Consider the following 20640-nt stretch of genomic DNA (forward strand, 5'->3'; position numbering starts at 1 on the left):
GTGCAACGTTTTAAATACAGCCACACATCCATTTTCTGTCACAGCTTCTCCTGCTCTCAGGCTGTTGGGGGGGTGCCGGCACCGGTCCCCACACAATGGACAGGTCGGTCCAGCCTCCTGTGGCTTTCCCTGGAAAAGAAGCCTGGACTTTCTCACAATGTGAAATTGACGTGTGCCTGCTCTCTTTTATGGCTGTATCACAGCGGTATTTCTGTCACAACCTGCACTCAGAAAGCAGGGAGTGCGCATATGGGGTGAGAAAATAACAATGTTAAAGTTAAAGTCCCAGTGATTGTCACATCCCGAAGGATGCAAAATTAGTCCTCCGCATTTGGGCAGCAGTGCCGCACCCGGGAATCATCGGGTGAGCTAACCCCCTCAATTCCAACCCCAAATAGTGAGTGCCAAGCAGGGAGGCAATGGGTACCAGTTTTACAGTCTTTGGTATGACTCGGCCGGGGATCGAACCCACAACCTACCAGTGTCAGGGTGGACACTAACACTAGACCACTGAGCTGGTTAGTGCACCATTGGGCTTCACAGCTGCACATCATAAAGGTTGATGTCACGAACAGTAATGGGACAACTGCTTGTCGCAGTAAAGGGACAGTTGTTAAAGCGCTTGTGTAGGCTGAGGCAAATTACAATGTAATACGATGCGGTGTCATCAGCATACAGCCGCACCCCATTCAGTGCCTTTCGTCTCTGGAGATAATTGATCGTGACCCACTTATGTGACGTTCATTCATTCATTTTCTTTACCCCTTTCTCCTGCGCTCAGGGTCGCAGGGGTTGCTGGAGTCTATCCCAGCTGTCTTTGGGGGCGAGGACAGGGTGAAACCGCGGACAAGTTTATCGCAGGCCCACACAAAGAGGCAAACAAGAGTTTGCACTCGCGTTTACTCCTCCGGCCAATCCGAGTCTCCAAATGTGCCTCACATGCAAGTTTTTGGGCTGTGGGAAGAAACCGTCTTGCGGTGGGGTACAGTGCTAAACAACAACAACATGTTTTGACATTAAGAGCTCGTTATTAAGAGCTCTTAATCTTAGAGTGCTTTACAACTCCTCTGGAACTTCATGAATACTCCATCAGTGTGATCTCTTTTCTGCTGCTTTCCTCCACAGCCTCTTCCTACCATCAGCTCATGTTACCTACGGTCTCCATCATTCCCGCAAACCGTAGGCAAACTCTGAAGATGCAACAGGAATGGGGAAAATGTCAGCACATCAAGACAGGACATGGATAAACAATGAACAACAGGTTAAAGTGGTTGCTCATTGGAGTTTTGACCATCAGATGTTTTAAATTGGAGTTAGTTATTTGTCTTAGTGAGGTTGCTGGAAAAAAGCAAGCTTTTATTTCTTTCCAGAGGGGAAAAAAAAAGATAATAATAAAGGATATTTTTTTTTTTTTCCATTCAGTACCAATTCAGTGTTGTCTCTCCTGGAGCTTTGCTGCTTTTTCTCTGGGTCCTTTTTGCCTGGAGGGCCCATAGAACGATGTGTAGACTTGTAGAAACCTGTGCCAGCCAGTTGGAACAATTCTACTGATAATGTCACAACATCACTGTTTGTTACAATTACAATAACCACTGTACTGCCACAGCTTGTTTTCGTTCTTCAGTATTCTTGCCTCTGTGCTCCCAAACCTTCTCCCTTTTTCAGGTTCTGGCGGATGACCTCCCACCCATCATCTGAAAGCCGCAATCCGCTCAAGGTTTCTGCCTTTTAAAGTAGTTTTTCCTTGTCACTGTTGTGTCAGGGCTCTCTCTGGGTGGGAAGAACTGGCCAGGACAGCAGGGTATAGATCAGCTCAGCATGTAAAGTGCCCTGAGATAATACTGTTATGGTATGACACCGTATGAATGAAGCTGGTTTGATTTGATTTTTAACACAATGCTGACTGTCAAGCTGTCCCAGAATGATCATAAAACATGAAAACGTTTCTGTCTCTTGTCTATTCAGGTGCACATTTCACATGGCCACTTAGCTGTAAACAGCTGTAGACCTTTGTCCTCCAGCCATTAAAGCTCTACATTTCACTGTCTATATACCTGAACCAACACTGGAATATTTTTCAGAGAAAAAAAACAGGTGAGATTTATTTAATGGATATGTAACAGCAGCTTCTGATAGGACAGGAGTCGCCTTGGTCAGTGCGAGCGGTGAAGTTGGAGACTGTAAAGCCCAAATGGCGAGACAAAATAAAGCTCAAATAGTTCTAAGCAGCCCTGGCTCACTGATGCGTGTACGCTTGCCACCATGAGAAATATCTCCCATTTAACTTCAGCTTTTTAATGGCCCATTAGTCATTTTTGAGTGAATTAGAGGATCAATAAGCAGCGGGGTGAATCAAGCACCTGTGAAATGGCCGGTGCTTCATGGAATAACTGGGTGGGCTTGCACTTAGTTTCATTTAGCAGGGGGGAATAAAAAGTAATTTGGCCGATGCAGAAGAAACCGTTTGACAAATGGTGACGGCGTGCAGTCGTGTCATTTTCCGTGGATCTTCTTACACGCTTTAAGAAATGACGAAAAGTGCTTTCTGGAGCGCAATGATGATGGCGCAGGCATTTGAAAGAGCCAAAGTAGAGAAGCACAACAATAATACTGTGATTGCCGTTTCTCCATTTGCCGAAAACAACAAATACGCTCACCGCTGACAGCTGATAGGCTCCCTTTGTTCGGTCAATGACTCTCAATACATCTGTAGCACTTAAAAAGACCCCGACTTCAGATTACTTTTGGACAGAACTACCTTCTATAAACTATTTGACATTTACCATGTCCATTGTATGCTTTATGTACACAAGAGAAAACTATTACTGACAAATCTGTAAATTATCTGTGCAATTCATCATCCTTGGCAGAGGTTAGCTGTAAAATGAGGTGACCACATCTAAAAACTGTCAATGTACACATGCATTTTTCCATTTCTGACGTTTCTCACTGTCATCTGGGGCTGCCAAAAACTGAATTTCGCAGTTAATGTTGGCGACAATGTTGACAGTGACAATAAAGTATTTGAATTGGATTTTTGAATTGAATGCACTAGTGTGATTATTTTTGGTGATGCCAATAAGCAACATTAACCCAGTGATGCTCAGTGACAATCATGCAGTGCATTTGAAAATATCTTCCTTTGTTGCAAAAAAACAAAACAAAAACCCCCCGCTGCAGCTGATGAATCACACCTCATTATGTACAGAGACTATAAAAATACATTTTAGAAAAATGGCTATTGTGCTGTTCACACGAGGCCAGATTAAATCATTGGACCCATAGCCGTCACTACACAATAGTTCATGTTGTGCAGGCCTTGTTTCTAGACAGTGAAATCTTAACCAGTGTTTCCACGAGTGTTCTCTTGACAAAAAGGGGGCACCAACAAATAAAAAAATATATATACACGTTGTGATTACATCTCTACGGAGTCCCTGAGGCATGGGCGTCAAACTCTGGCCTGCGGGCCAAATTCAGTATAGTGTAATCATATTTGAATGGCGAGGCAATACAAACTCACAGCTAGAGCTGGCGCACTGGTATTATACAGCGCGTGTACAGCTAAGACTACAAATCCCAGAATGCTCTGCTCGATCAGGACAGGACATGCATTGAGGGATATTATGATGACCGATGAACTGGTTTATTGTTGTTATTCTATTTTAAAATGTCTTATTAGCCCATGGGAAAAGGTGACTGTTAAAATTTAACGCAGAAGGCGGCAAATAAATAGAGGAATACAATTTTAATTTGCATTTAATTCATTTTGATTAGTTTTTCCAATTTGAAATTCGATTTTGCATGTGTACAATATGAAGTTATTTACTGTATAGAGTGAAGCTTTGCTTGTTCCACATTAAGGTTCAAGCAAAACTTGTTTGGGTCCATATGAAAAGGTTCACCGTTCTATGTGGAGGGGCTCCATGCATCTCCGCTCGAACTGCTCGCCTTTTTCCGAGTCTCCCAGTCTGGTGGTCAGAAACGCTGCGCTTCTCTCTTCCCCCGTCTCCCTCATTACCGTGGCGCCTTCAATCAGAGGAATGCGGCTCTTTGCCCCTGCGTGACCCCCCCCCACCCCCCCCGTGCGCGCGGCGACGCTGTAACAATAATGCAATAACAATAATGTACCAATGTAATAAGTGGAGCAGCTGAATTGTTCCCCGGGCGAGGAAGTGAGCGGAGAGGAAATGATCATAACACGCTCTCACATCCCTCAGGATCTGTTGACAGACGTGAAAGCATCTGAGAGGGCCCCCATCATCGGCAGATAGTGTTACACGCGCACAACGCAGCAACGCACCGTGCCGCACAATCATTGTTGCCTTGCGCTGCGGCGACGTAGGACAGCGTCTGGGAATTGCACACGGACCCAAAGAGGTTTTGCTTCGACACCGAGTATGGAACAAGCAAAGCTTCACACGACACAATAAATAACTTCAAATCTCATCAATTCAGGAGCAACAACAACTGCAAACACTAACCCCATTCAACCAAATAAATGGGAACAAACCAGTGCATCACTTTGTTTTACGGGAACACACACACAAAAAAAAGCGAAAACGCAGCTGCGTTCAAGGACTGAAGGATTTATTGAATGCATGGCTTTTAAGCATAAATAGGTGCGATACAGAGTGCTGGCAGACGCTAAATACACTTGTTGTGGGATGGAGGCGACGCTGCCATGAAAGTACAACTTGACAGACATTTAATGCATCAGTCAGTGAGTCAGTCAGTGTTGTGGCTGGCTGGCTGGCTGGCTGGCTGGCTGGCTGGCTGAGAGCGTAAAGCTTAAAGGCTGTTCAGACATGATGTTCGCGTTGTACTGAAGCACAGAAGAGGAACGTTAATGTGTTTAAATAAAAAAAAAAAGCATGCAGGAAAGAAGCTGTGGAAAAGACAGAACAGGCGTATAAAAAATGTACAATAAATACAAACGTTTGTTGTTGTTTTTTTACTTAGAAAATAGACATTTTTACTTCAAATCTCTCTAACATGCTTAAGACTTGAGAACTTGAAGAAAATATTACACAGTGACCTCGAAGATTTAACTCATTATTACTCTTGGTTATTTGGTTTTTACACTGTCGTGGTGGGATGATTACATTTCTGGTGATAGAACATCTTGCGAGGGAAAGGAGAGCAACGTCTCTGCTTTTCTTCAAATGAAACAGCCACTTGTCCGACAAAGACGAAATGTGACGCATGCACCGAGACGCAAAAGATCGCGGACCGAAAGGAGGAAAACTCGACAGATGAGCTTCAACGTGTGGTCCGTTGTCAGTGTTCCCTGGTGAGGCGCGGTGGCGCTCAGTCTACGTTCCGGTACCTGGTGAACAGGTTGTAGAGAACGCGCAGAGTCGACTTCAGGTCGCAGTTCACAATGTCTGCAAAGGGAGAAGAAGCCGGGACTCAAATGCAGACGCAGAATAACGAGCATCTTCAGCTTGCAGGCCGCACACCAATATTCGCTCTACTAGCTGCGTTTCCATCGCCACTAGAATTGCGCAAAACCGAAATATCGCAATAAAAAAAAAACTGCTAATGGAAACACCTAAACTTGGGGAAATACCTTGCAAATATAGCTAAAAGCTATCGATATATACCTCGATATCGATATCGTGTTGACATGGAGGCATGTATGCAGATGTGTCTTACCCTCCGGTCGGGGCTTCGGCCTCTCCAGGCCCCCATCCTGCATCAGCTCAAAGGAGAAGGACACATTGTGGACCTGCAGAGAGCGCGACGCAAACAAACACGTTCTCTGATTCCAACAACACGATCATAGATCTACTTGCAGATTAAACAACGACAACAACAAAAACTCATATTTGTGTCGTTAAACCGCACAAACCCCCCCTCGGGTGCTCCCTCCCACCCCCCTTGCGCCTCCTCCTCCCGTGTCAGCCGACTCAGCTCCGCTCCGTCCTCTAAGACCATAAGCCTCCAGCAGCTGCGCAAACAGCGCGCGGCCCCTCGCTGTTGGGCGCAAAGCGCTGCGCGAGGAGGAAACCAGGGAGCCGCAGGAGAGACTCAAGATGTTTTACGGCACCCCCCCCCCATCATAATTCATACCCGTGCTTTTACACGCCCTGCTGTGATGCAATAAAACTTCACCTTTGCTCGACGAGGGTTCGGGCGGTCGAGCCAGCGCGCGAACACAATTTTTTTTTTTTTTTTTTTTTTTTTTACTGTGCATCGTGTGCACGCCAGCCAAAGAAATAAATTTCACTGCCCGGGCCAAAAAGAAAGTCGGATTTGTTGCCTCGTGCTGCTTCACGCAGCCCACTTTAGTGTATCATCAATAGGCCTCTGGGCGCGCAACACACACACACACATACACACACACACACACACACACACGGTAATAGAACTGAGCCCCCTAAGCCACTCCAGTGTTTCCCTGTGCAAAAGGAGATTACAGATGCTGTAGGTCTGGTGCCTGTTCTTCCGGGCCAGGAGTGTGTGTATATGTGTGTGTGTGTGTGTGTGTGTGTGTGTGTGCATATTTAGCCCTGCACAATGTAACACTGATGCCCATTCTGCCATGCAGCCTGGCGGGGGGGTGGGTCGGTGGTGGTTCTCTGGCCGAGGCCCAGACTAAAAGGCTACTGTGGCGTCTGTGCAGATTGCCTGTTCAGAATTCAGAATACCACAGTGGTGCGGCGGCCAGCGCGGAGGAGACAGAGATGGCTGCGCGCGGGGCTCTGGGGACCACGCGCGGCATTTATGGAGCTACGGAGAGCACGGAGTCCCTGGCTCCGGGAATCCAGTCCGTGCAGACGCTCGGCCCAGAGTGGAGTTTTCTTCTGCTCGTCCAACCATTCAGATCTTATCGTTCAACGGCGGCGACGCAGATTTCGAGGGATCCACGCTTGTTCTGTTTTTTTTTGTTCCCACTTCTGCCTCGCGTTGTTTTAAAGGTCCATCGTGTACATTTTTTTAAGGAAGCCCGCTTGATTGAGGCCACTGTCAGGCGGGCTTCCTTCAAAAACTGCTAACTAGGAACAAGAAGACCCTTATTGCTCTATGTCAGGGGTCCCCAAACTACGGCCCGCGGGCCACATCCGGCCCGCTGCGTGTCTCTGTCCAGCCCGCGTGAAGGCAGTCATAATCCCCCCCCCCCGCCACGTAACTTTGCCGACACGTTAGCGTAGCGTGACAGCGCGCTCCCGCTCCCGTTCCCCCGCTCAACAAAGAAATGCCGGGACGTTAGCGCTATTTCCAACCAGCACCCCCCCGTCAACGCACCGTGATGCAGTTCCGTCATGTGGCCCATTGCTAAAAACGTTTGGAGACCACTGCTCTATGTCATGGGCAAACTACGGCCCGGGGGCCACATGCGGCCCATTTGGATTTTTAATCCGGCCTGCCGAACTTGAAGAAATTATATTAATAGTCCGTAAATCACAAAATAGCTGTATTTCATAATTCCTCTCTGTGTTTTAAGAGTCACCAAAACACTCCATCCATCTGCTCCAGCCCCCTCTGTCACATTTTACAACCCATTGTGGCGCCACCAGTCAAGAAGTTTGGGTAGCAAAACCAAATTTGTGTGCCCTTATACTTTACCTTTTGGTCAAAATTCTCAGGCGTGAGGAAGAAGTTGTAGAGGGGCACAAAGTATCCCTCCAACAGCCCCATCAGCAGTACCAGGTAAACACCATCTGCAAACTAGACAGCAGCAGAAATACCTCTCAATGTTAATTTGGGGACGATAAATTTTTTTCCTAAAATCAAATTTCAAAAAAAGCTAATCCAAAATTTAAATCGAAAGACTGTGGACTGTGAATACCGATGATGAGCTAATCATGCATTTTAGTAAACCTTTCGACAATCCAGAACCCACTGAATCAGTGTAAATGACTCCAGTGCACAGCACCATGACATGAGACATATTTACAAAGAAAAACATTTCACACTATTGTGATCCCCCCCCCCTGCTTTGGGCTGCGTAGGACTTTGGAACGTTGAAACGATCCCCTTTTTGTGTTGTTTGCGCAGGTGTTGCGACGTACCTGTGTGTCCAACTCCGACACCTCCAGGTTGAGCTTGTTCAGGTGTTTGTTTACGAATGTGATCAATGTCTGACAAAGAACAAACAACGCAAAAGTAAACACACCGAGCGTCACGCAGACACAAAGCACCCTGTGACAGATTACAACTGTATCACAGGTCACAAACACCGCCGCTGCAGCAGACAAAATCACACTGAGATACCACAACTGCTTAATGCCACAGCTGCCCTGAATTAACAATTAATGAATGAATTACCTAAATCGATGTTATGATTCTGTAACGATTAGGGAGAACCGTAACCAAAACTTTTATTGCTAAAATATGAAAATTATTGTTAGCCTTGAATATTTCATTTACCGTTTTCCAAAACAAAGCAGAAAAATAAGGCACTTTTTTTATTTGTCAATTTTAAACAATAGTTCCTTAGATGACCGAATCTCCAAAGATTTCCTCATCAGAAAAATTTGTTTTAAGAGTTGAATTTTATGCTCGACATTTTTCAACTCAAACTCAAATTGGGCATAAAGATGTGAATTCAAAGGACTTTTCACTTGTTTCAGTATGTTTGCCAAACAATTATTAATAATATTTAACACATTTTTGAAAGAAATGTTTCCTGATAAACAAACTACCAGTCAAAAGATACATACTGTAAATACACACAGAAGACATCAAATATATGACCAAGATTAATGTGGCAAAAGAAAACTTTTTTAAATACCTAAATATGTTGTTCTATATATTTTCTATGAAAAGTGGCTATGCTAGATCATCTAAAGTATAAAACTTGTTTGAGTTATTTCACACGTTTTTTTGTTTAACACATATTCCACATTTATAGTTTTGATGCCTTGAGTGACAATCTGCAATGTAAATCGTCATGAGAATGAAAGAAGAACCATGAAATCAGAAGTTAGGTGTCCATACTTTTACAAGGATGAAAGATTTTCCCCAACACGCCACAGTTATTAGTGAGCTCTCAGTAACTCTGTAGGGTCCTCGGCACAGCGACCGCATCCTCTTACCTTTTTGACGACGTTGAGTTTATCCGGAGCGTGGTCGAAGAGAGTGTCGAAGGCATCGCGCTCTGTGGAATTAAAACAAAATCATAAAATAATGAAAATTAATAGAAATAACGTTCATTATGCCGTTCACGGTGTTCGCGATCATTTCTTTAGTGAGAATAAAGGCTTCATACGCACCGTGTCTGCCTGAGAAGGCCCTGGAAGTGGGGGCGGGGGGGGGGGGGGGGGGGGAGAAAACAGAGAACGTGTAAGACACACAGGGATGCGACAGCGTTTCAGCTCGCCGACAATTTCACAACACTGGGACATTCGGAGGGGGGGGGGGGGGGGGGGGGGGGGCGAGGGCTTTCCAGCTCAATCACAGCGGAATGTGGGGAAGGGACGGGGCCGCGTCCCCAGAAATGACAACACAATAACGCAGCAGGGGGACGGCGGGTATCATAATTTGATGAACAATAAGCGCAGGTACACCTGGGGTATTCCAATACGTTGGGGGTACCGCGTAACTGCAACACAATGCGGACAATGCAGTGGGGGTGGGGGGTTCGGCACAATAGGATGAAGACGTGTCTCTGAGTGCTCGCAGCTCTTCTATGGGAATGGGGCTCTTCCCCCCTCTTCTAATACTGCTGCTGCTGCTGCTGGAACGGGTCAGGTGTTTGTTTGGAGGCTTGGAGGGAGGATGGAGGGGGGGACACTTGGGCGAGAGAGTCCCAAAGGAAGAGATATCACAGCGGGCAGGCCAGCGAGACGTGGCAGCAGCGCTCACATCGGTACAAAAAAAAAAAAAAAAAAGGCTTGTTTGTTCGCTTTCTCGCTCGCTCGCACGGTCACGGTGTGATGTGCGATGGCAACAGCAGGGGAGTCTGGGCACCGGTCCTGGTGCTGTGGTAATAACCGTATTTCCACCCAGAGCAAGGAAGGAAAGCCTCCGTGTGTGTGTGTGTGTGTGTGTGTGTGTGTGTGTGTGTGTGTGTGTGTGTGTGTCGTGCTATTAGCAGTGTATCTATTTAGTATGACAAAGTGCGTGTGCGTGTGTGTGCGAATGTGTGCATTGGCCTGCTGTTATCTCCCTTGCTGCTGCTGTCAGGCTGCAGGACAGGCTCACAAGGGGTTGTGTGTCTGTGTGTTTGTGTGTGTGTTTGTGCATGCGTAGTCTAATCCCAAGCAAATGGTGCCATCGCATATAAATTTACAATTACAAAAGTTGACGTTTTTTCCTTTTTTTCACATATAAAAAAATCCCCAGAAAGGTTTTTAAAAGACGACACTAAAGGCTCGTTTTGATCCAGGCCAGTCGATAGAGTTTTTTTTTTTTTCTTTGTTTTTTTCTTTCATTCAAAGATTTTATTTTGTGTTGGATCTAGAGCGGAATCCAGCAGAACCGACGCGTCACATCGGACTGGCCTATTTGAAAATATGGATTAGAAAATCCCAGGATGCGTGCGTGTGTGCGTGTGTGTGTGCGTGCTGCTGGGAAGAGAACAGCAACGGTGATATGAAGTTCTTTTGAATCCTGTGCTGCTGCTTTTCTGACATTTTGTTCAAGCTGCAGCCACAGTCGGGTGGAATGCAAACTGTGTGCGCGCGCGCGCGCGCGTGCGTGCGTGCGTGTGTGTGTGTGTGTGTGTGTGTGTGTGTGTGTGTGTGAGATATACAGAGATCTGAGGAAGCGCTGGAGTGCTGTCCAGCGTTGTCTGCAGGTCTGTTCAGGCTGCAGGAACACGCGGCGCTCAACACAACTTCCAGGAACTAAAACCCTCTTGGTGTTGACTTGTGGTCTTTCCAGAGAGACTTCTTCAGCTTCTTCCTCTGAACAGGAACTATTTGACCAACGCATGAGTTATTTAAAGGGGGCAATAAGCGATTTTAGTGGCTATTTTATCGTGCAAAATATAAAAAAAAAAAAACGGCCGGCGCTCCGCTTTTGCGACAGGATTTGTGTCACACTACTCATATTGAGGGAAAGCGACAAACTGTATTGGCCGCTGGCACCCGGAGTTGGAGGAAAAGACAGAAAATCCTCCCGTCGCTCCAAGCCAGAAAATCATCCCGACCACGATAACAAAGCTGCCGGAAAGGGCGACGCGAATTACAAAGTCCACTGGGACTTTTATTGCCAGGGACTTGCGTCTGAAGTCGGTCGTCGAGAACGCTGGATTCAGCGGCATGTTGCATGCATGTGTACATGCATATCATGCATTAATCGCGATTCTCACTTAATCGCGATTAATTGAATCGTAGCCCTCTGAATCGGAATCCAATCGAATCGTCGGGTACCCAGCGGTTCCCACCCCTAATTCAGACCACGCACCGCGGGGTGATTTTTTTTTTTGCACTTTGAAGAAACTGACTGAGTTGATTGGCCGCAAACAGTGGATCTAAATGCAAACACAAACCAGCGTGGAAGCCACCGTGAGTGTGCGAGCAGTGCCGACTCACTCCGTGTTGCCCGTTATTTCCTCCTGAATCTGTCTCGACTGAAGGATGCCCTCTCGTTTCTGCGGTGGGGGGGGGGGAGAGAGACAGGCAGAAGAAGGCGTCTATCAGTCAGGAGACTACAGGCGGCAGAGCGCAACTGCATGGTCCACAGAGCTGCCGGAGCAGCGGACGTCACGCTGCACGTACCTGGACAACCACCACCTGAATGGAGACGTGGTCCGGCAATCTGATCGGCGCTCTGAAGTGTTGGGACAGCGCCACCAACAGGTGCAGGATGGCGACGATACTCTTCGCGTGGACGGCTGGAGAGCGGATGGAAAACAGACGGGGCGGGGGGGGGAATCGTGAAGAGGCAAATAACAGAAGTCATTGTCGCTTGGAAGGATCATATTTTTGTGATGTGAACTTCAACGGAAATCGGAACGAATGAAAAAAGCCTCGGTCAGACATTAGAAAGCTTCTGTACACCGGACTTAACAATTTTAAATCGGAACCGTCACTGCTGAGGACACCAAATAACAACACATATTTTCTATTATATTTCATCCCAAGAGGACTAAAAGTGTTTTTTAATCTCTCTTCACGTGGTCATGCAACTTGCATTGTTGCACTGATGTTACAAAAAGTAACAAAAATGGAGAAAAAAAATGTATTGAAAAAAATACACAATTGCCACCTGTGTGCAGGCAGCGTTTTAAATTCCCACCAGTCAACCCTGAGGAGCTCGTTGTGCGAGACGTATTTAATGTGCAACATGCAGAGTATTTGGTCAGTCAGGAAGGATTTTTTACCTGTGGCTCAATGAAACGCGCAGGATCAATTAAGTGCGCGAGGCAAAGCCCTTTGATTGTAAGCCCGCCGTAATGGCCAATCATCAGAGGCAGCGGGCTGAAAGCCTTCATAAAACCTATTAGATCCCCGCTGGACAAGAGGATCCGCACAAGTTATTGGCAGAAAGAGTGCAGAATGGAAGATGAAAGTCAGTCGGGGGGGGAGGGGGGGCAAACAAAAGTGAACAGGTTTGAAGGGAGCCGCTCTAATAAAAGGAGTGCAAAATCAATCCCCCCCCCCCCCCCCAAACCCCCACTCCTCACGCCACCCGTGTTATTCACTCAGCTCCTTGGAATGTATGAAGACGTCTGCTAGGAAGAAGTTTTCAAGGGCAAACTCACACCGAAGGCACATTTTCAAACGTCACGTGACTCGGCCGGTCGCGCAATTCATGCGGTACGTGCGAGCGATCCCACTTGGCAACACTAGCCGGCATTATTGACAGTAAGGTGCGTGATTCATCATCACGCACGTCGTTTTGCTCAGCGCTGTGTTATTAGTTGTGCTTATAGGTTAACGCAGAGATTTCGCTATTTCAAAAACTGAAGCGAAATTGCTTTTTTTTTTTTTATTTCAATGACTTTAATTATATTGACTCTTTAATTACATTCTCCTCTCTGCTCTATTTTCAATTGAAGAAAAGCCTTTGACCGCCTCGCACCATTTTAAAGTGTGAAGATCTGAATCTGTGCACAGACGTTGCGAATTTCTCCACCTGCCGATGGTGAAAGTGCAAAGTGTTGAAGGCGCCGCTGGAAGCAGGTGATGGGGGGGGTTTGTGTCAAGCCAGCGGTGGAAACTGAGAGAAGCTGCGTCTTTTAAAGGTTCTACACTGGCCGACTCGCACTACTGAACTAGCTGCACAGTTTTAAAAAAGTGAACACGAATGAATAAATAGCACACGTTCCCTCCCTGACCTGCCGAGCAGCAACTCTGACCAGGTTGTTTTGTGTAAATCTTGGGCGATGCAGAGATGTCTGCCGTCTGTCCACAGAAAACACACGGACGAGGAAAAGAGGCGGGCTCGAGTTGGAGCCAGACTTGGGCGTTCACTTTGTGTGGCCGAGGCAAAGCTTGGGAAAAGGGGAAATGTTAGAAGTGACAACAAATGGAAAAAAGATCAGAAGTGGCCCTCACAGTCAACGTTCCAGCGGATGCTCCTGGCGGACAGCTTGAGGGAGTCGTTGATGCGCTCCAGGACGGTCTGAAGCTTCTGCTTCTGGGCGATCTCGGACTGAGTCACCTCGGCCACGTTCAGCTTCTCGCCTTCCAGCTTCTCTGCGGAACGAGACAAAGGACAAAGGTTCTCTGAGCACTGCGCGGAGGTTTTGCTCAACCCTGGCTGAAACTCCACAAGACAAGACGAAGAACGTCAGGGTTGGCCACGTCATCATTGGGCGCTGTCTAATTGAACTATTTATACCCAAATTGTCTGTTTCCTGCGTCACTAAGTCGGGTTGTGTGACACCACTGTGCGGCACCTATATACGTTCCCTTGTGTTCTTTTCACAGTTCACTATGACGTTGCTCGTTATTATCAGCTGGCGGAAGCTAACAATGCTAGCAAAAACAGTGGAGGTGTTCATCTTGCTTCTTCCATCTGTAATGGAAACGCTGTAAACTGGAACTCGATGTCCTTGCTCTGAATTTCAGCAAGGTCAAGGGTCTAAGTGGACCGCGGATGCCAGATGATCAATGACAAAAAAAGAAAATCATATAAACCAATCATGTGAATTTGTGTTATTTCAAACATCTTGAAATATCTCTCTCCTTTCCTACTCCTTTATTTCCTATAATACACCAACTATCACTGGACCAAATGTGTGATATGTTAAATGACGCGAAACAAAATCTCACTGTAATCAGGCTCACACCGCAATGAGTGACTGCTGGTGCTGCTCCTAGTGCCACTGCTGTCGTGACGGCTTCCCTGAGAGACGGTGGTCAACACAAACCAGCTGCTTGATTTGTGTGTGTACCAACACCAGGGCGCCACATGCCGAGCATGCTTTAACAAAGTCCCAGTGACTGCCAAACCGCTTACCAAAGAGCTTCTGAAGGACCTGCCCGTCGTAGAGATCCTCAGCCAGATCCTTCACGATGATCCTCTCTCCAACCAGAACATCGTTGATCCAGTCAATCAGCACCTTTGTGGGCAGCACATTGGAATTAGAATCTGCACCTCATTTGAGAGTTCATTTTTTTTAAAATCTTGATCGTGGGCTGCAATGAATCGGAAATCCTGTTTATCCGATGTGTCAAGCACAGGAAGCCTTCTGTCTTTTACATTCAAACAGCCTGATTAGATTTGCTGCTTCTACATTAGCTTTAGTTGCCCCCCCGTGGCTAACTCCTTGTCAGCACTGCCTAAACTCTCGCCAAAGCCAGTCTGAAATACAGCAGAACAAACCACTGTGCCCTTTCCTCTCTTTCCTGTTTTCTTGCTTTTCACCGACAGCTAGCGGCGGTTGCGGCTACACTAAAGGCTTTAACTAAAGAGTCAACACTCACTTTCATAAGCTCCTGCAGCTTGCGGTCATTCTTTGAGTTGGGATCCACCATGGTGCGCACCTCATTCTCCTCTAAAAGACGCAAAAGAAACCGAGTCATCCTTCCGCCCCATGCAGTCAGGAGCGATAAATGATGCGTTACTATTTAAAACGTAAGACACCTTCGCCACTCAGTCTAGGCAGGAGAGCAGTGTGTTACCTAGCATGGTGTCCTCGGGGTCCAGCTCATAGTGGGAGGGGCTGAGTGGGAGGTTGATGGCGTTGATCCCTTCCTCCTGGAGCTCCGACACTACAGCAGACAGACAGCATCGCGGCTTTCACATCACGTTGTGCAAACAGGGAACGGGAGAGAGCTCGACCTCGGGTGATTTTAGTTATCAACAGAAGTTTTAACCGTTCGGTAGATCTTGAACTTATTCTTGTACATGGAGCAACCTTCCCTCCTCACTTTGGTCCATGACTTCTCTTCATGTCTTCAAATCCTCTTTTCAGACATCCTGCTCTCGTTTCTGGTCATCTTTTTTTACATTCATTTCCCTCTAGGACTTCTCATACTCACTTTTCCTCTACTCATGTCTTGTACTGTATTGTACTGTACTTGTGCGTGTAATTGTGTGCATTGTTTTGTATGTATTGTTTAAGTGCGAGTGTGTGTGAGTATCCTTGTGCTTACAAGTTTTGTACCGTTTGTATTCACTACTTTTTATGCCTGTATTGTTTGTCTTAATTTGTGCGGACCCCCTCGAAAACGACATGGGACATCTCAAAGGCCAAACACTGAAATAAAGAAAGAAAAATTTCTTGTAGTGATGGAAAATTGAGATTTACTTGAAAAGTTCCCATCAAGGAAAAATCACATACAACACAAATGTGTTATTTGTGTCCAATTTAATTTTTGTAAGCGTCTGAGAGAAAGGGGCAGTGAGCCTGAGTTTTTTTGTGTGCATTCTTTAATGTAACAATAAAATTTCTTGTTGAGTCTGAGCATGAAAATATTGAGCTTTTGCCTCAAGTTTAGCAGCAGTGGTTTTGTTTATATCATTGGAATCGGCTACAATAGCTTTCAAATTTAAAAATCAGGCTACAACAACTGTTTTCTGTTTTGATTCCATAATTTGCCCAACATCAACGCGCTATGCACCATTCATTTTTGAATCAAGAATCATTTGATTTGAGAAACGCCTGAATCGAGAATCGATTTTTGAACCAAACCGTGGCCTAAAAGAGTCGAATTGTGAGACACCAAAAAGATTCACATCCCCAATCAAACACATTTCAAAAGTCAAGACGCGACACGCCGGTGTCTTCACGGTTCCTCTGACAAGAAGCAGCAGCAGCAGCTCCTGCGCTAACAGCACTTTGACATCTCCTGCGTTGCTTCCTGTTTCTCAGCAGGCCTCAGCGAAGCCCAGCACGCACTTCCTGTCGGCGCGCGGGACACCCGAGGAGCCACGATCGGCGCTCATCAATGCCTCGACGCGCGAACATCCTGTCGCATTTCGCTGCCTTTCGCAAGGAAATGTCCGACCAATCAACACCAGCTGCTGCGGAGCGCTGAAGGTGCGACGGCTTCCCCGCAGAGTGACGTGTGCGTGTGCTGGTGTTTCGCGCCGGAGCGAGTCGAGAGCCTCACGTACTGCCTCGTCTGGCGAACAGCGGTTTCGCTAAAAAAAAATTTAAAAAAAACATTACGAACGAGTGGATGGCTGTAAATGTGAGCGCTTGCACTTGCCGGGTGTGCTGGTCAAATCAGCGCCGCACACCTTGTGTGACTGTTCACTCTTGTCTGTTAAAGGTCCAGTGTGTAAGAATTTTAGGGAGCAAGACCCTTCTATGTATATCTATGTATATATATATACAGTATGTGTACATATATATGTGTGTGTGTGTATATATACATATATATATATATGTGTGTGTGTGTGTGTGTGTGTGTGTGTATATATATATATATATATATATATATACATATATAAACACACACACACACACACACACATATATATATGTATATACATATACATATACATATGTGTGTGTGTGTACATAAATATACGTGTGTGTGTGTATATATATATATATATATATATATATATATATATATATATACACACACACACACACACACACACACATATATATACACATATATACAGATAGACACATATAAACTTTTATTTTTGAGAACCATTCTAGCAAAAATACACCTTTAATAAAAAAAAAAATTAAGATTACAAACAAACTCGAAAGTTGGAAGCTCGCCAGCTCTAGTAGCGATTTTGTAATGCCTTGTGGGCCAAATATAATTGCACTGCAGGCCAAAATTGTCCCGCGGGCCAGAGATTGACACCTATGCTATAGACAAAGACAGTGTAAGATACTGCGGGTTGTCACATCAGCCTTCCAATTATCACCACACAGCTGCCTGATCTCCACGGCGGGGGAGCAGCCCAAGAACAAGCTGAAGTGTTTTTCTTTATCACTTCTATTATATCAGACGTCAAAGAGAAAAACGCACCGCATTGTTTTATCTGAACCGCTTGTTTCAATGAACCAAATCATTTATGAATTCAGAGACAAGAAAAGGAGGTGCAATGCAAATCTAGATGTATCTAATGAAAGAAGCCCCAGCTGCGCCTCCATTAGGGGCACGTCAAGCAAGTCGCGCATTTGCATTTGATTTGTGGTCGGCGCGAGGAGCGTTCCAAGCGTCCCTGCCACCCATCAACCCCCCCCCCCCTCCCCTCCAACACTGCTCCAGCCTCCGACCGTGTCATAAAAACGAGAATACCTTCTGCCAATAAAAGAGATCCCACGTCATTCATGATCGCCGTGGCCTTCCTTCCTTCCTTCCTTCCTTGCTAGGGAAGCTGCCGTGTACGCTGCAAACGCATGCCGTCCTGGCGTCCTACCTGGAGGGCACAGCGCTCCGCAGCCCATGTCTCCCAGCCTCCCCGAGTCTTGAGCATCCTTTCCCGGCTAGAAGGACCGGCGGTCTCCTGCACGGCTCATCTTGCACCAGCTGAACTTCCAAATCTCTGCCGCGGACACCTGATGATGCACCAACTCTGTGTCTACTTCGCTTTTTTTGCTTCCCCACAGGAGAACAGAATCACACTGCTACTACTACTACTACTACTACTACTACTACTGTCTCCTGGGTCGGCTTCTTTGCAGTGGCGTCCACACGGCTCACCAGGTGGAGTCCGTCTGCATCGCGAGCGAACAGCCCTGGCTGTCGCTCTGACGACTAATGACTTTCCTGCTCCGCCAATGACCATCCCATAATGATCCTATAGCGCACCCAATCTGACTTTTCTCTTTTTCATCCTGTCGTTACCCCCTTCCCCTGGCTCTCCCAGCACGTGCCGCACCCGCCATAAACGTCACAGGGACTTAAATTCAATCAATGCTGGATGGAGAGAGGGGGCCCGGCCCACAGTTTCCATCAAATCACGGTACAGGGGGACATTCATAGGGAGCCTGCGCGTGTGTGTGTGGTGAACCCTGGCCAGCATCAGAGTAATGTGATTGTGTGTCTTGCAGACAAAAGCGACATAAAAAATAAATAAAAAAACGGGGGCGCAGCTGTGCAACAGAACCCTAAATGAGGCAAAGTGTTCACCCGGTTGAGAGGGACATTTCTCAACTGGATTCTCAATAAAAAAAAACAACAACCTGGCCTTAATCCATGGACGCCACTTCACGTCTCTCTGAAGCCTGCTTTGTGTTGTCTATAAAGGGCTAAGCCGACCCTTTTAAAAAAAAAACGCTTGTTGCGGTTGTTGTTGGCGGCCTGGGTTCAATGCATCCTGGAAGGTTCTGTGAACGTTCTATGCAGCCAACAACAGGTAGAAGCGCTGAGCCGAGAAGAAGAGCTGGTTCAAAGGTTTTAATACCTTTTAAAATAAATAGCTAGCTGACTGATAAATTTGTATTTCAATGTAAACAGCATCTTGAAGAAATGATTTGCTGCTTTTCGCAAGAAGTGATTCCTCTGCCCAAAGCCAGCTCATTAACATTTGTTCATTTTTGCAAAAATGATTTCTGTGTTTAAAAAAAAAAAAAAAAAATCAACATCATATTCAGATGAAGTGTTAATCTCTCAGAAGTCTGAGAAATCTAAATCTGTGATGACACCTGCACTTTCAAAGCAGTACGGCCTTCACAGCGGCACAAAAGACTTTGATATTAGAAAAAAATATTGCTTTATAAGACTTTGACTTCTTATTCTAAGACTGAACAAACCCAACTGGTAATAGGAGGACGAGGTGAGAGCACTTCAGACTGGACCTTGGCACGATAAATGAGCAAGAGTTCGTTCCGAACGGTTTAATCTGATAGTGCACATTTAAAAAAAACAACAACAAATAAATAAATAATAAAGTTTTTGATTTGTTTATATCTGTGCTTTTAATTGTTTTTACAATACAACATTGTCGTTGCTAGTCTGAGTAGTTTCATATTAGTAAATATGATAGATAGGATATCGAAACCGTACCGTTAATCGTGACCCAAAAACCGTGATGCGTACCGAACCATGGGAAAACATGTTGCATCGCAAATACATATTTATGGGGGGAAAAGACGAGGTACGGTAATATAAAATCCCCGGCGGTGGGGCATCAGAGCTGCTCTGCCCCGTGCGTGACCCTGACCTCCGGCCAGAGAGCCTTTACACATCCCGCCAATGTTCCCACGGTAGAGCGTAGTGGCCTGGCCTGGTGTTGACGACTCCTGCCTCATTCCTCACTTATTACAGTAGGAGCCGCTTCAATACCTTACATGGCGACAAACTGCCCGCGGCTATGGAAACACTCACATAGACGCACACAGGTCACGACAGGCACTAATTCAACGACGTTTTGTTTCACTAAAGTGCCCAAAACAGCGTTAACCGTGTTAGTTTACTGTGGGCGTTAGTATGATAAGAGTGAATACAGTACTTCCATTGCGATAGTAAGTACCTGCTTAGCTTAGCATGCGAAAGTTGTGAAAGTTTCAAGAATTGTCTTTATCTCACAAACAAAGCGACGGTGAAACGAACAGAGTTGCAGCTCTCGACAGTTTGAGGCCTTTTAGGTTGTTTTTTTGTTAGCAAGTGGGTTTTTACCTTCTTTAGCTTTTTTCCTCCTGGCCAAAGTTCCACCAAGTTTCCCTAGGAAAGAGTCATCTTTCTTTCGGGAAGAAGGAGATTTGGGCGTCGGGGACTTCGGGGAGGACGGGGACTTCTGCGGCGAGGAAGCCATCGTCGAGACGAGGATTGGATTGGATTCGATCCGGGACTGTTTGTGCGACGAACCGTCCGAGGTTCACCGTAAGGGACGTGGAAACAAAACTTGGTCGGGAAGTCAAGTTGGTGGGTGGGGAGAGAAAAATCGCCGTCCACTCCCTAAAGCGGAAACGGAATTCCAGACATTTTCTCCCCTCAGAGTGAATGGCCCCTCCTCTGCGGAGGAGAGCCGGGGGAGAGGGCGGGAGGAGCAAACTGACAACCGGGGACTCACTGCTCCGCTCGGCCCTGCAGGGTCCGGAGTCCCGGCGCCGGGTTCTGAGCTCGACTAGCTCCCGCTTACTGGCCCAGACCCGGTTCGTGATTCTGACCTTAAAAAAAGTATGCTTTAAGTGTTGTTAAATATACCGACAGGGGGCGTGGTTGGCAACGTTCGATACAGGTAAGAGTTAGTTTCAGGAGATAAAAAATAATAATAATAATAATCTCAATTTAATTACTTAAGCAGTGTGCAAAATACAGGGGTTTCCGGGTGGGTCGGACCCCCCGTCATTCACCCATGACACCCCTGAAAACCTCG

General features: G+C 46.3%; 1 protein-coding gene across 1 annotated transcript; it reads right to left on the bottom strand.

The window, feature by feature from the left end:
- Positions 1 to 4569: 4569 nt before the first annotated feature.
- Positions 4570 to 20307, bottom strand: parvaa (parvin, alpha a). The gene is made up of 13 exons (XM_076042694.1): positions 19941 to 20307; positions 15027 to 15116; positions 14829 to 14899; positions 14362 to 14464; positions 13455 to 13595; positions 11673 to 11788; positions 11487 to 11545; positions 9222 to 9241; positions 9045 to 9106; positions 8019 to 8087; positions 7573 to 7674; positions 5659 to 5731; positions 4570 to 5387 (listed from the first exon to the last, which is right to left on the bottom strand). Exons 1-13 carry the CDS (start codon positions 20074 to 20076, stop codon positions 5311 to 5313), a joined length of 1119 nt encoding a protein of 372 aa, XP_075898809.1. The 5' UTR covers positions 20077 to 20307; the 3' UTR covers positions 4570 to 5310.
- Between the last annotated feature and the right edge of the window lie 333 nt (positions 20308 to 20640).

The sequence above is a fragment of the Nelusetta ayraudi genome, unplaced genomic scaffold (genome assembly GCF_046127955.1).
Source record: "Nelusetta ayraudi isolate G7.1 ecotype Tasmania unplaced genomic scaffold, CSIRO-AGI_Nayr_v1 ptg000071l, whole genome shotgun sequence".
NCBI lineage: Eukaryota > Metazoa > Chordata > Actinopteri > Tetraodontiformes > Monacanthidae > Nelusetta > Nelusetta ayraudi.

Bases quoted from the DNA above. Each gene is read 5' to 3' on its own strand.
- parvaa (XM_076042694.1), bottom strand. From the start codon at position 20,076: ATGGCTTCCTCGCCGCAGAAGTCCCCGTCCTCCCCGAAGTCCCCGACG. The intron at 15,117-19,940 runs GTAAAAACCCAC...TGTCTGCTGTAG, and splicing joins GAGGAAAAAAGCTAAAGAAG to TGTCGGAGCTCCAGGAGGAA. The intron at 7,675-8,018 runs GTACGTCGCAAC...GCTGCTGTCTAG, and splicing joins TGTCGGAGTTGGACACACAG to TTTGCAGATGGTGTTTACCT.